General features: G+C 35.8%; 1 protein-coding gene across 1 annotated transcript; it reads left to right on the top strand.

The window, feature by feature from the left end:
* Positions 1-541: 541 nt before the first annotated feature.
* LOC128678274 (UDP-glucosyltransferase 2-like) lies at positions 542-10257 on the top strand. Its single transcript, XM_053759705.2, has 8 exons — positions 542-733; positions 3019-3118; positions 3193-3388; positions 3663-3857; positions 3949-4171; positions 4509-4728; positions 8138-8357; positions 9960-10257. The coding sequence occupies exons 1-8, from the start codon at positions 590-592 to the stop codon at positions 10219-10221; spliced, it is 1560 nt and encodes a 519-aa protein (XP_053615680.1). The 5' UTR covers positions 542-589; the 3' UTR covers positions 10222-10257.
* Positions 10258-12439: the final 2182 nt, after the last annotated feature.

The following is a 12439-nucleotide window of genomic DNA, read 5'->3' as shown; positions in this document are numbered from 1 at the left end:
TGACTTACATATAAAATATGTATTATGGCGTGAAAAGTATATTAATGTTTTATTGCAAATTAAAATAAACTAATATAAAGTAATTATCTTAATAAAATTGGAAAGACGACAGAGAGAGAGAGAGAGAGAGAAAGAGACATGTATTGTATAAATCTTCACAAGTTACAAACAATTAGCGTTTAGGAACGACTATGAAACGCAGAAATAAATTCATTTTCCGAGCGGTATTTTTGTAATATTAATTTGATTTCTGTAGTATAGCTATGTTTTTTTATTAGAACAGTATTAATTATGTAATACACAACTAGTCATACCTGTTTTTATTTATGATTATTATTTATCTCCCTCGAAGTTATCGTCAAAGCAATGATTGCAATCGAAGGTCAAATGTGGTCGTCCAAATGAAAAGGAACCTTATTGCGCCCGGCACTTACGCCATTATTGCCGTTGTTTTGTATTCGAACAATGACAATAAAGACCTAAGTGCCAGCCGCCATGAGGTCCCTTTTGATTTGGACGGCAACAAATAATAAATTTAGTCAATTATTTAGTGAAGCGTTAACTTGCCATCGCATTTGACGTGTCCAGCATGCTTTTAAGATGTTTGTGTTTGGTTTTAGTGGTTTCGTGTGTTCATTCGTATAAGATTATGCTAATGTTCCCGTTTCCTATAAAAAGTTTGAGCATATTGTCTGAAGGATTCGTCAAACATCTCACAGACGCTGGACATGAGGTATTTATTGTTTACTTACTAGATGTGATCTTGTTTGCGGGTTTTAGAATTAAAATTTACCTTATGTACTAGTCTACGAGATTCTTCAAAATCCAAGTAGAATTTTCGTGATTGACATGAATTAATATGTTCGCAGAATCTTACTTTAATAATATTAAAGTAAGAATTATTTTCTAATATATTTATTTGATTTATTCTATATTATAAATAAATAAATAAATAAATAAATATATTAGGACAAATCACACAGATTGAGCTAGCCCCAAAGTAAGTTCGAGACTTGTGTTATGGGATACTAACTCAACGATACTATATTTTATAACATATACATATATAGATAAACATCCAAGACCCGGGCCAATCAGAAAAAGATCATTTTCCATCATGACCCGACCGGGGTTCGAACCCGGGACCTCTCGGTTCAGAGGCAAGCACTTTACCACTGCGCCACCGAGCTCGTCAGATTATAATACTTAACTTTGGATTTAGGCATCGTTTAGTGTATAACGGCATTGTCCTAAATATAGAATCTGCATCCAAGCAAATGCGTAGATGTAAAATGTTATTTCAATGTAGAAAATTTAAACAATGTTTGTGCTTTGTTACTCGAGTGCAAAAAAAGATTGTATTGTTTTGATTATATAAGGTCGGTGTCGCGGAGGTGTACTCCAAGTGTCATAAAAACTGAAAAGAGATAAATATGTATAATACACGAAAAAAATCCGGAAAATTTCTGAACAAAATTTCAGGCATTTCTCAAAAAGTTCCTTGACCGTTTTTGAGATCGGCATACCGTCTTCTTATAGTCGTATTCCTCATGGCTGAGGGTCGAGAGTGAATTCGGCACACAACGATTTCCTGGGTAATATTAGTGATGTGATTTTCCATTGCCTTCTCCATTTCGATAGCTGATAAATCATTAACAAGAGTACAGGTTTTATTTCCTCATGATGACTTTTCTAACCGAAAACCAGTGGTGATCCATGAAAACTACTATAGTCGTATTTGAGTCAGAGTGGTATAAACAGTCATAAGTTTGACACGAGTACCACTCGAACCTGAGACCTTTCGGTGGACCCACCACCTTCGGCATACCGTCATACATTCCTTAATTCAGCTAGTAAAAATGAAGTTTCTAATATAGATTCAATATAAATGTTTAACGTTAATTAAAACACCATGGGCATAATGTCTGAACTAAAGACGGTCCAGGAATTCCGTACTGTAATTTCGGAATTCCGCGGTAGAGAACGGAATCCTACCAATAAAGTAATTTGGGTCGGCTAATTGCATTGGAGTCGAAACTGAGAGAGACAAAAACTTGTTTGGACTAAAAACTTTGGTCTTTTTTTTCTTGTAAAGCTATTTAGTCTTTTTGTCAACTTAGAATAGAATATCTTTGCTGTGAACACATACACACAAACTTAGGTATAATATGTGCGCATCCAATTTGAATATAAACTGGAATATTACAAGGATTTAAAAGATACAAATAATTTTATAGAACTACCTAATAAGGATAATAACAGCCAATAGCAAATAACACAACTATCAGGTTCATTTACAGCACCAATCAATAATTTTCAGGGGCGATTGGAGTAACAATTATAGTTTGTATTCCTTCTTGCTAATTCATCAATATTGATGGTGTTTATTTGTTTTAAATTTTCAAATCTATATTTAACAATTTAAATATACAAATTACATTTAATAGTTTTCCGATAGCTTCCACATAAACTAAAACACAAGATCTAAATGGAAAGAATGGAGGGAGATCTTTGCTCAGGATATGACACTTGACGGTTCGAAATAGAGTTTTTATTTTATATTCGAGAAAATTCTCCAACTCTAATCAGCAGCGCCGAGAAAAAGTGGGAGACTCCCACTCTTATGAATAAAAATCATAAGTTAAAACCTTAAGAGAAATGGTATTGACCTAAAGGCAACGCAACCGCCAGCTCTGGAGAAACATGATTAGGAGCCGAACTTACTTAAAATGGGAAGAAAACCTTGAAGAAAACGATTAAAAAAATTAAAATGAAATATCATCATTAATCATTTGATTTATTTTCTCACTGATTCTTCTTACAAACAGTGCCACTGCTTAGCTTCTACTTATGCTAAAGTAGATATACAATGTAATAGTAATACAATGTCAGTGAGAAGAAATTCATCTGGAATAAAATCGGACACCAGTATTAGCAATAACATACTCGATTAAAAAAGAAAGTGAGGTAAGTCACAAAGTCAGATGTTGGCGTTAATTAGCTATCATGCAATTTCAGGTGATGTATATAACTTGGTTCCCTGCGAAGCGGGACTATGGCAAGAATTTCCGACAAATCGACGTTAGCAAAGTTGCAGAAAATATGGGAGATGAAATGGGTATTGTTACGCTTCAAATGATTTTTTTGTTCATGGAGAATTACCTTATTGTTTAATACGTATGATAATTTTAGACACGTCATTACTGAATATCACTGCAGTAATGACAGGAGGGATGCCAGTGAATGATCGTGGATCACTGCAAGAGTTTGCATATCTTTTTGCTCAAGCGTCATTGCATTATGAAGATGTAAGGAACTTGTTACAAGATACTAACGAGAAATTTGATGTCATCATAGCTGATATTTATGAGACTGAAGTATTTGCTGGGTGAGATGAAAATCATGATTTAAATCCGATATGGTTGATCTAGATAAGTAGTGGTGTTAAGTCTTTGTAAACAAATAAAAATATAAATAGTTGCAGTTACACTACAGTAGAATTAAAACTAGAAAAACGTGCAATCAAATCACATTAATTGATTACAACAGAATTAATTTAGATTCAGATTAAATCAATGAAACAAGATATTTTTATGTCGATCAGAAGAATAAATAAAAGAAGTTATGTGAAAATTTAATTTTCAATTGTCTTATTTTTTCAGGCTATCAGTCCTGTATGATTGTCCGATGATATGGAGTTACTCAATGGCTGCCCACTGGCAAGTCCTGCGGCTGGTAGATGAGAGAACAAATCCAGCGTATACTTCTGACTATTTGTCTGCAAACATGGCTCCTTTGAATTTTCGACAAAGACTGGAAGAGTTGTGGTTTCAAATCGAAGGGTTGTGGTTAAAAAGGTAGGTACATAAACATTATTTATGTGAACAATATTACGCGGGTAACTTGTTAAAAGATGTCGTCTATCAAAATTTTTCATTTCGTTTGTAGTTACAATTTACTACCAAAAGAAGAGAAACTTTACGAAGAAGTCTTCACACCACTTTTAGCAAAGCGTGGTAGAACATTACCAGATTACGAAGACATAGTATTCAATGCATCATTGCTTTTTATCAATGAACATCACACGTACGGTACTGTGCCCAGTATACCCTTGAATGTGAAGCCCATTGGTGGATACCATATAGATTCTCCAGCTAAACCTTTACCTCAGGTAAGAATTATATCCACTGTTCAAAATATCCCTCATACTAATTCATCGTTATCAGCCAGAGGCATCAAACCTGCACTGCAGGGGCATTGTCCTTACTTGTGAATATATGAGGAATGGTGACATCGACTGACAATATGTTATAATAAATTTTGATGCAAATACCAGGGAATGCCTCAATGACTTGACGTTTCTTGCCATGTACCTTAAGAGGAGCACATTGACGATACGAGTTGATATAAAACCGACCGTTTTGATGCAACATTATTATATTGAATACAGTAGAATACATTATTAATTCATGCATTATATTTTAAAAGCAATTTTCACCATTTCACAGGATTTACAATCTCTTATGGACAAATCAACAGATGGAGTGATATACTTCAGCATGGGGTCGACTTGGCAAAGTCGATTCATCCCCAAAGAAGTGACTGAGGGTTTGCTGAAAACGTTCTCAGAATTCAAACAGACAGTTATTTGGAAGTATGAGGCTGATCTTCTTAATTTGCCGAAGAATGTTCACATTGTGAAATGGGCGCCACAACCGAGCATATTGGGTAACTGTTGAAGCCATCGTTTAAATGTCGTTTTAGTGCGAATCTCTCATCAGTAACTCTACAGACATAATAATACCCATGATTGAGAGTCAGAGTTATTGATCGTTATCATCTTCATTAATGCTTAAGAACCAGGTTCTTGTCAATGGGGTATTTTTCATTCTACTGTTTCCTGTCATAGATTTTACCTCCCTATACGACACGATTTTCACCTCATAGTCATTACGAGATATAAAATATGTGCAATGATTTTCTTGATATAGTTTATCATTGGACCACTCCATTGCCTTCTCGACTTCACTACTAGGTCCCAGTTTCCTCATGACTTTTCTGCAAGCGAGTAATGGATTATTATAATAATATAATCGTTTATTTCCACAAAACAAAGATTTAACAAAGGATCCTTAAAATTAATGTTAGCTATTGCTGTAGACGAGTATCTTTGAAGAGAGGCTAGTTCCTGAAATAGGTTCGAATGAACCTGTGCTACAGGTAGCTAGGCCGTCCTCTTGGATATAAGTCTATTTTAGGCTTACAAGTGGTGTTTATGGTAGCTTCTTAAACTATTTGGCTTATTAACATTAGGTAATGTATGTGAAAGAAAAAACAAAAAGTAATTATAATTATTAGTTGTTAGATTGGTACATGGTACGGTGGTTATAATATGAGGGCTGTATCATAACCAAGCAGTTGATTTTGTGTGAGTACGAGTAGTAGGTATGTATAGAGTGTGTGTGAATGTGTGAGTGTGTGTGTGTGTGTGTGTTTGTGTGTTGATGTAGTGTGTTGGAGAGCGGTATGCTATGGGGATTGTGGTGCTAGTAAGTTATGTAGTAAGTAATTAAGTTAATTAAGTAAGTAGTCGTGAGTTATGTTATAGTGGCTAGTAAATTTTCTGTGGAAGTATAGTCAAGTGATTTCAGGTAAGTTTTGACAGTTGTTTTAAAGCTGTACTTGTGGAGAGGGTATATGTTGAGTTGCTTGTTAAGTCTATTGTAAAGTAGGGGTCCGAGATATGGGAAGAAGGAGGTGGCCGTTGCAGTGCTGAGTGAGGGGATATGGCAAACTGTCCATTTGCGTCGTTTGTCTTTAATTTTGTCGGGGTCGTAGTGCAGCTGAGAGTGTTGTTTGAGTGTGGTGAGCAAGATGAAAGATTGTCTGACGGTGAGTAAGTCCCAGTACTTATATAACTCGCTAGTGGGGTGTCGGAAAGGCAATCCTGCAGCTACTTTGAGGATTGCTCGTTGGGCTCTTTCTACTTCTAGTAGGTGTGTTTTGGTTGCTCCGCCCCAAGAGGTGATGCAGTAATTTATGAGTGACTGGCAAAGCGCGTTGTAAACCATAGTGATGACTCTTTTGTCGGCTATGTGTCGCATTGTTTTAAAAATGTAAATGAGTTTGCGTAATCTGTTAGCTAGAGATTCAAGGTGTGGTTTGAATGACATGTTATGGTCAATAAGAACGCCGAGATATTTTAGGTTATTGACTCTTTCAAGGTGAGGACAAGAGCAATTTTGGGGAGACTCGGAGCATTCCTGGACTGTGATTGACAGTGTCGGGGGTGGCAGGTGATTTGACTTGAGGGCAAAGGTCATATATTTGGTTTTGCTAGTGTTGAGCGTTAAAAGATTGTTTCTTAACCAACCACTAGTCTGTGCCATGCCATTTTGAGCCAACTTATATACTTCATCCCATGAGTCGCTGGTGAAAAAAAGTACTGTATCATCAGCGAATGTGAGCACCTTGCCACCGTCAAGCTGTAGCCTGCATAGGCTGTCAATATATATTAGAAAGAGGGTGGGGGAGATGCAGCTGCCTTGGGGCAGGCCACACGTGACAGCCGTTTCATCGCTGGTCCAGTTTCCAATTTTGGTGCGCTGCGTCCTGTGACTAAGGAAATCCCTGAAGAGTGCTAGGGCGATTCCTCTTATTCCTACTCTCTCCATTTTGTCAAGTAGCTGCTGAATAGACACGGTGTCGAAAGCTTTTTTTAAGTCCAGGAATATGGCTAGGCATTTCTTCTTATTGTCTAAAGAAAATATAATAGCCTCGACTAGATCCTGAACTGCATCTCCCGTCGATCTCCCGTGACGAAAGCCATATTGGTTGTTGGATAGAAGTTTATTTGTCTCTAAGAATTTAATTAGGTAATTATTCATTAAACGTTCGAGGATTTTGGATAAGGTTGGGAGTATAGAGATAGGCCTGTAGTTATCGGCTCGGGCTTTATCCCCGCTTTTATAAATGGGTATGATCAATGCTTTTTTGAATGCGGAGGGGAAGGTACCCTGTTCAATAGAGAGATTGCAGATATAAGCGATCGGGCTTGCCAAAGTTAGGGCATAGCGCTTTACTAATTTGCTTGGAATGTGGTCTAAGCCCACTGCGCTTTTTTCTTTAAGTCCACTAATGATGAGTAGCACGTCTGACTCCAGGACCGGTCCCATCAACAGGCTGTGGAGTGGGGAGGGCGAGTGCGAGGTTCGGTTTTTGTAGTGTGGGGTTTCGTTAACTGGTCTAGCGGTCTTGATTTTTTCAGTAAGGTTTTTGCCAATGTTACTAAAGTATGTATTAATTTCATTTATGTGTTGATTTGGGCAATTAATATCCAGGAGGGTTTGAGAGTGGTCACGAGGTTTTTTTAAGCCATTAATGTCTTTAATTACTTGCCATAGTCTTTTGTGGTTATTTTTTATTATAACTGCTATAAATGTATCATCAGCAAGTAGTATCCTGAGACCTTTTATCAATTACACAACCATTCAACTATCACATCTTTAATAGTAATAGAGAATAAATTTTCATCATTCTACTTACCATATCCCTATGTATTGTAGAACCTTGTACTTATTTTACTGTATACGATTATCTGTAATTTTTATGTGTACACAAACCTAAATAAATATCCCATAATCGAAGGTCGGCGCAATAAGTCTTATCCTTCCATAAGCCTTTCATAAAACTTTCGTATCGTCCCACGCCCAATTATTTAGTTTTGGGTTTTGTGTATATAACCTTGCTTTTTAAAAGTTTTCCTGATTTATCTACGAGCACAATAAGCCATTCCGATGAAGAACTAAACGAAACAAAACTTAAGGCAAACATACTTCAGAAATTGTTTTAATTCTACCTATAATTAAAATATGATAATTATAATAGAAATCAGTTAAAATCAACATTTCAATTTTAAAAATATCCCTTGTGTGCTTCATAAATTATACTTATTTAATTGTATTTAATAATTATTAATGACTTCATTTAATTAAATGTAATAATTCAATGATACGGGTCTAGATACCTACAATAAATAATTTTTATTTTATATTTATTTTCATTAAAATTAAAACCACTGAATGACATCATTTTAAAAATGACAACAAAAAACAGCCTCCTTTTTTTGTATTTTCAGCGCATCCCAATTGCCACATATTTATCTCCCACGGAGGTCAGATGTCATCCACTGAGGCCCTCCATTTCGGAGTAGCCATCATTGGAGTGCCTATCTTCTTTGACCAGTTCGTCAATATAAATAAAGCTGTGGCTAAGGGCTACGCGATCAAAGTGCCTCTCACCTTCAATTTGCCCGAAGATCTTAGAGACGCCATTAAAACTATGGTTAATGATCCCAGGTATGTCGCCATTGATATAGAAAGAATAGACAATGCATAAGCTGATTAAAAAATTGGCAATGAAAGAAATAAAGTAAAAGAAAAATACAGCACAGGAGAGACAAAAAAAGTGAATGTTTAGGGTAAAACAATAATATTTGGTTATGTTAAAAATTAAGAAATAATTTATTGTACATACCCTTAAAGTGTTAAACATAAAAATATAGTAGCTATTTAGATAAAGTATACATAATTTAGTACAAAACAACCGCTGTGGGTTGTTTTGTACTAAATTATGTATACTTTATCTAAATAGCTACTATATTCAAAAGATAAACTTCTTTCTGCGGTGTTATCTAACGGGTTCAACATTCGGACCTTACCAAAATGAATTAATTGCTTTCCTAAAAAGTCGGCAATGCTTTAATGGCTCGTATCGGGTTACGGTGATTGCTTACCATCAGGCCACTCTCACTCCACTCGCACGTTCGTTTTCCCACTATGCTACAAAAAATATGTTAAACTAGATGTCGTCCGGGGCTTTGCTCGCGTGGGAATTTTGAGATAAAATAAAGCCTATAGCATCTTGGATAACGTACCTTTCTAATGGTGAAAGAATTTTTGAAATCGGTCCAGTAGTTTCGAAGATTAACGCCTCAAACATACAAACTCACAAATGCTTACCTATTTATAATATTAGTATAGATAGTATAGATTAGACATATTATAAAAAACGTCTCATTTGTCTCTGCTCCACCATAAATTATACACCTAAACCTCCCTCATGAATCATCAAAATCCGTTGCGTAGATTTAAAGATCTAAGCATACATAGGGACAGACAGCGGGAAAGCGACTTTGTGTTATGCTAAGTAGTAGTGATAGTGATAAACATTTTCTACAATTTAAACATCTATTGAACCTGACGTATCTGATTATTAGATAGTTGGTCTGTGTAGATGCTTCGATTATCCACTTTAGCGAACAGTAGTTATTCGAGAGGGATGAAAGTTTAGGGTATTCACGATAATGTTTCTCAGATAACAAACATTGTATAAAATTATTTTGTTCTCCTGTTGGTGATCAAAATATTACGAGAATTTAGTTTCATGTTGCGTCTTTGTTTTATATGGGGTAAACAGAATCTAAAAGTAGGGAGAATGGTGATCTTATTGGTAGAACCATGATTAATGAATATTTATTTATTCAAGGAGGTCTCACAGTCTCATTACATAAATATAATCAGATAATGAGAATAATAAAATTGCTGATGACAAATCACATTTAATTACAGATAAGTTAAGAAAAGAAACGATACAATTTAAATTTAAAACGATCAGGGAAAAAATTATCTTTTAAAAATTAAAACAATAGTCCTTAATAATGATAAAATAAATCCATCAACGATGAATTAATCTACAATTAATTGCACAGATTGACTTTTTAAAGTATATTTGTAGCTCGGATCACCGTCATCTTGATTAAACATTAGGAGTGGGTTGCACCATCAACTTTAACTTTCGTATGTGCCTCCGTCGTATAGATAAATTAGAGTACTTTGCGGGTCAAAGTTAACATCAAAATGGACTGTTGCAACGTATCCTAAGTAACATTTTTTCACCAGGTATAGACTACGGGCCAAGGAACTATCATTGGTATACCACGACCGTCCGGTCGCGCCCGGCAAGGAGTTGGTGCACTGGGTAGAACACGTGATCAGAACTGGCGGCGCGCTCCATTTGCGATCGCCCTCACTCTATGCGAATTGGTATCAGAAGACATATCTAGATTTTATAGTCATAATTTTAATTGTTCATTGTTTGATTGTGTATGTTATAAAGATGGTGTTACGTAAACCGAAGACTAAGAAAGAGAAGAAACATTGAGATTAACTGAAATACATTAATTGAAAAATAAAACGTCTTTGATTCTTTTTAACCCCAAACGCAAAAAAAGGGATGTTATAAGTTCAAATTCAAATCATTTATTCAGAAATTAGACCTTCACAGGCACTTTTTCTCGTAATTTTTTATATTTATAGTTATTTCTCACAAGCTACAAACTACTGGCTACAAACTAAGTTTGACCGCTTAGTGTGTCTGTGTAAGTGGCACCATAGCTTATCAACGGGTGAACCGATTTGGATGTGTTTTTTTTTATTTGATAGCAATTTTTATGCGGTGGTTCTTAGATATGTTTGAATAAAATCGGTTCATCCATTCAAAAGTTATAGCGAAATGAATATTGGTACATTAATTGAAAGTAAAAGGTTTTTGATTCTTGTTAACCCCAGGCGCAAAAAAGGGATGTTTTAAGTTTGATCGCTAAGTGTGTCTGTCTGTCTGTATAAGTGCCACCGTAGCTCATCAACAGGTGAACCAATTTGGATGTGTTTATTTTATTTGATAGCTAATTTTTATGCGGTGATTCTTAGATATGTTTGATCAAAATCGGTTCATCCATTCGAAAGTTATAGCGAAATGAATAATAAAAGTCGGGGGAATATTTGAAAGTATTTGAATTTGTATAACAAATAAACTTGTTAATGTTAAAAGTTTAGTTTTCTAGAAAAAGCAGCCTTTTTCTAGAATCAAGTGACACAAATTAGGATTAAGTAGTGAAGAATGTAACAGTGTGTTAGACAGTTACATGTCCCTAACAAAATGTGCATTCGCGGATTGCACCCGTTATCTTGCAACCAATCCTTTAGCTTTATATAAAGAAGATCGTATGCAATTCAGCCGTGCAATTCTACATAACAATGCAATTTCTTGCGCAATCGCATTCATACGAGCCCTGAAATTGCATTTTTCATATGAGAACAGCCGCCTCTGGTGGTACTCGCAGGTGACGCTTGTTATATAAAGGCTAAGTCAGATCCAGTCATAGCCTGCACAGTAAGACAGGATTTATGTATTTTACCCCTAACACGTTAACTCGAAGTGACTTAACTACTATTGAAACAGCAGGTCTATCAACTTATAAGGAACGAATTAAATGCAGTTCAATTTGGGAAATTAAAATCTTTTATTGAAAATTAACTTGATGGTAGAAATTGATGATGCAGATGAGGTTAGGTCCTAAACTTATCCTACGGGTTCTATAGTCCCTTTGACTTTTAAGGAGTGACTCAGGAGAAGGAAGAGAGGAGTAGTCACTGGGCAGGTGACTATTAACTGTCACACAAGTTGATGGATAGGCTGCAGATTTGTAAGAACTTCGTAATTCCAGCAGTCTCAGGAGCAATCAACCAATCAACTTTGAAGTTAACTTTAACCTACGCAAGGACGCTGTGTTGTCTAACCGTCAGCGGCGCACAGGTTAAAGTCAACGACCAAGTAAACTGGTATAACTTACCCGTAGACACATCGACAATCCTTGCGGAATAAGTGTGTATAAATTTGATTAAACATCAGTATAGAGACGAAACGAACCAAAGTATCAATTTATCTCTTAGTGCACCATATGTTTATACATATAAGTAGAAATTAATGACTATTTAGAAGCGAATCTCGAGCTAGTCCATTAGTCGGATCGATTTTTACGATCTGTGAGAAGAAAAACATACAGCTTCTAAGTACATTTTGTGTTTTTGTTTTCGCCCCCAGACTCCAAAACAATTTTGCAGAAATTTACTATTAGTTACTAGTAATAGATGCTGATTTTATCATCATTTCGTTAAAAAATAAAACATTTCGAGAAGTCCTAGAACAGCACTTTAAGCGATTAAGATACACCTAATTTTGGCAGGTGATTGGAACCAATTGCATTCCCAAGGAACATTTTAGGTTATTTTTACGCTGGCCCTAGGCTTCGCGACGTCACAGCTTTGAACACAACTAGAAACGTGCGGAGATAAGAACGAGAGAGAGCTTAAGATGAGAGCACAAGTGGCTTCGGAAGGAAAGATTTTCTTTGGCGTATAGAATTTTTCCACGAGGTCCACGAAATGAATTAGTATCTTGAAGGTTACAAGGAAACCCGTGGTAAGGACGTTTCATTTTACTATCCTGATAACGAGGAGAGCCACTCCTCTTAACAACCTCTGGCTTTTACCTGCGGATAATTCAAACACTTAACGCGAAATGAACCCGTGAGATTAGC

The sequence above is a fragment of the Plodia interpunctella genome, chromosome 19 (assembly GCF_027563975.2).
Source record: "Plodia interpunctella isolate USDA-ARS_2022_Savannah chromosome 19, ilPloInte3.2, whole genome shotgun sequence".
NCBI classification, from domain to species: Eukaryota; Metazoa; Arthropoda; class Insecta; order Lepidoptera; family Pyralidae; genus Plodia; species Plodia interpunctella.
The sequence above is the reverse complement of the archived record's forward strand: the minus strand, read 5'-3'. Positions and strand labels throughout refer to the sequence as shown.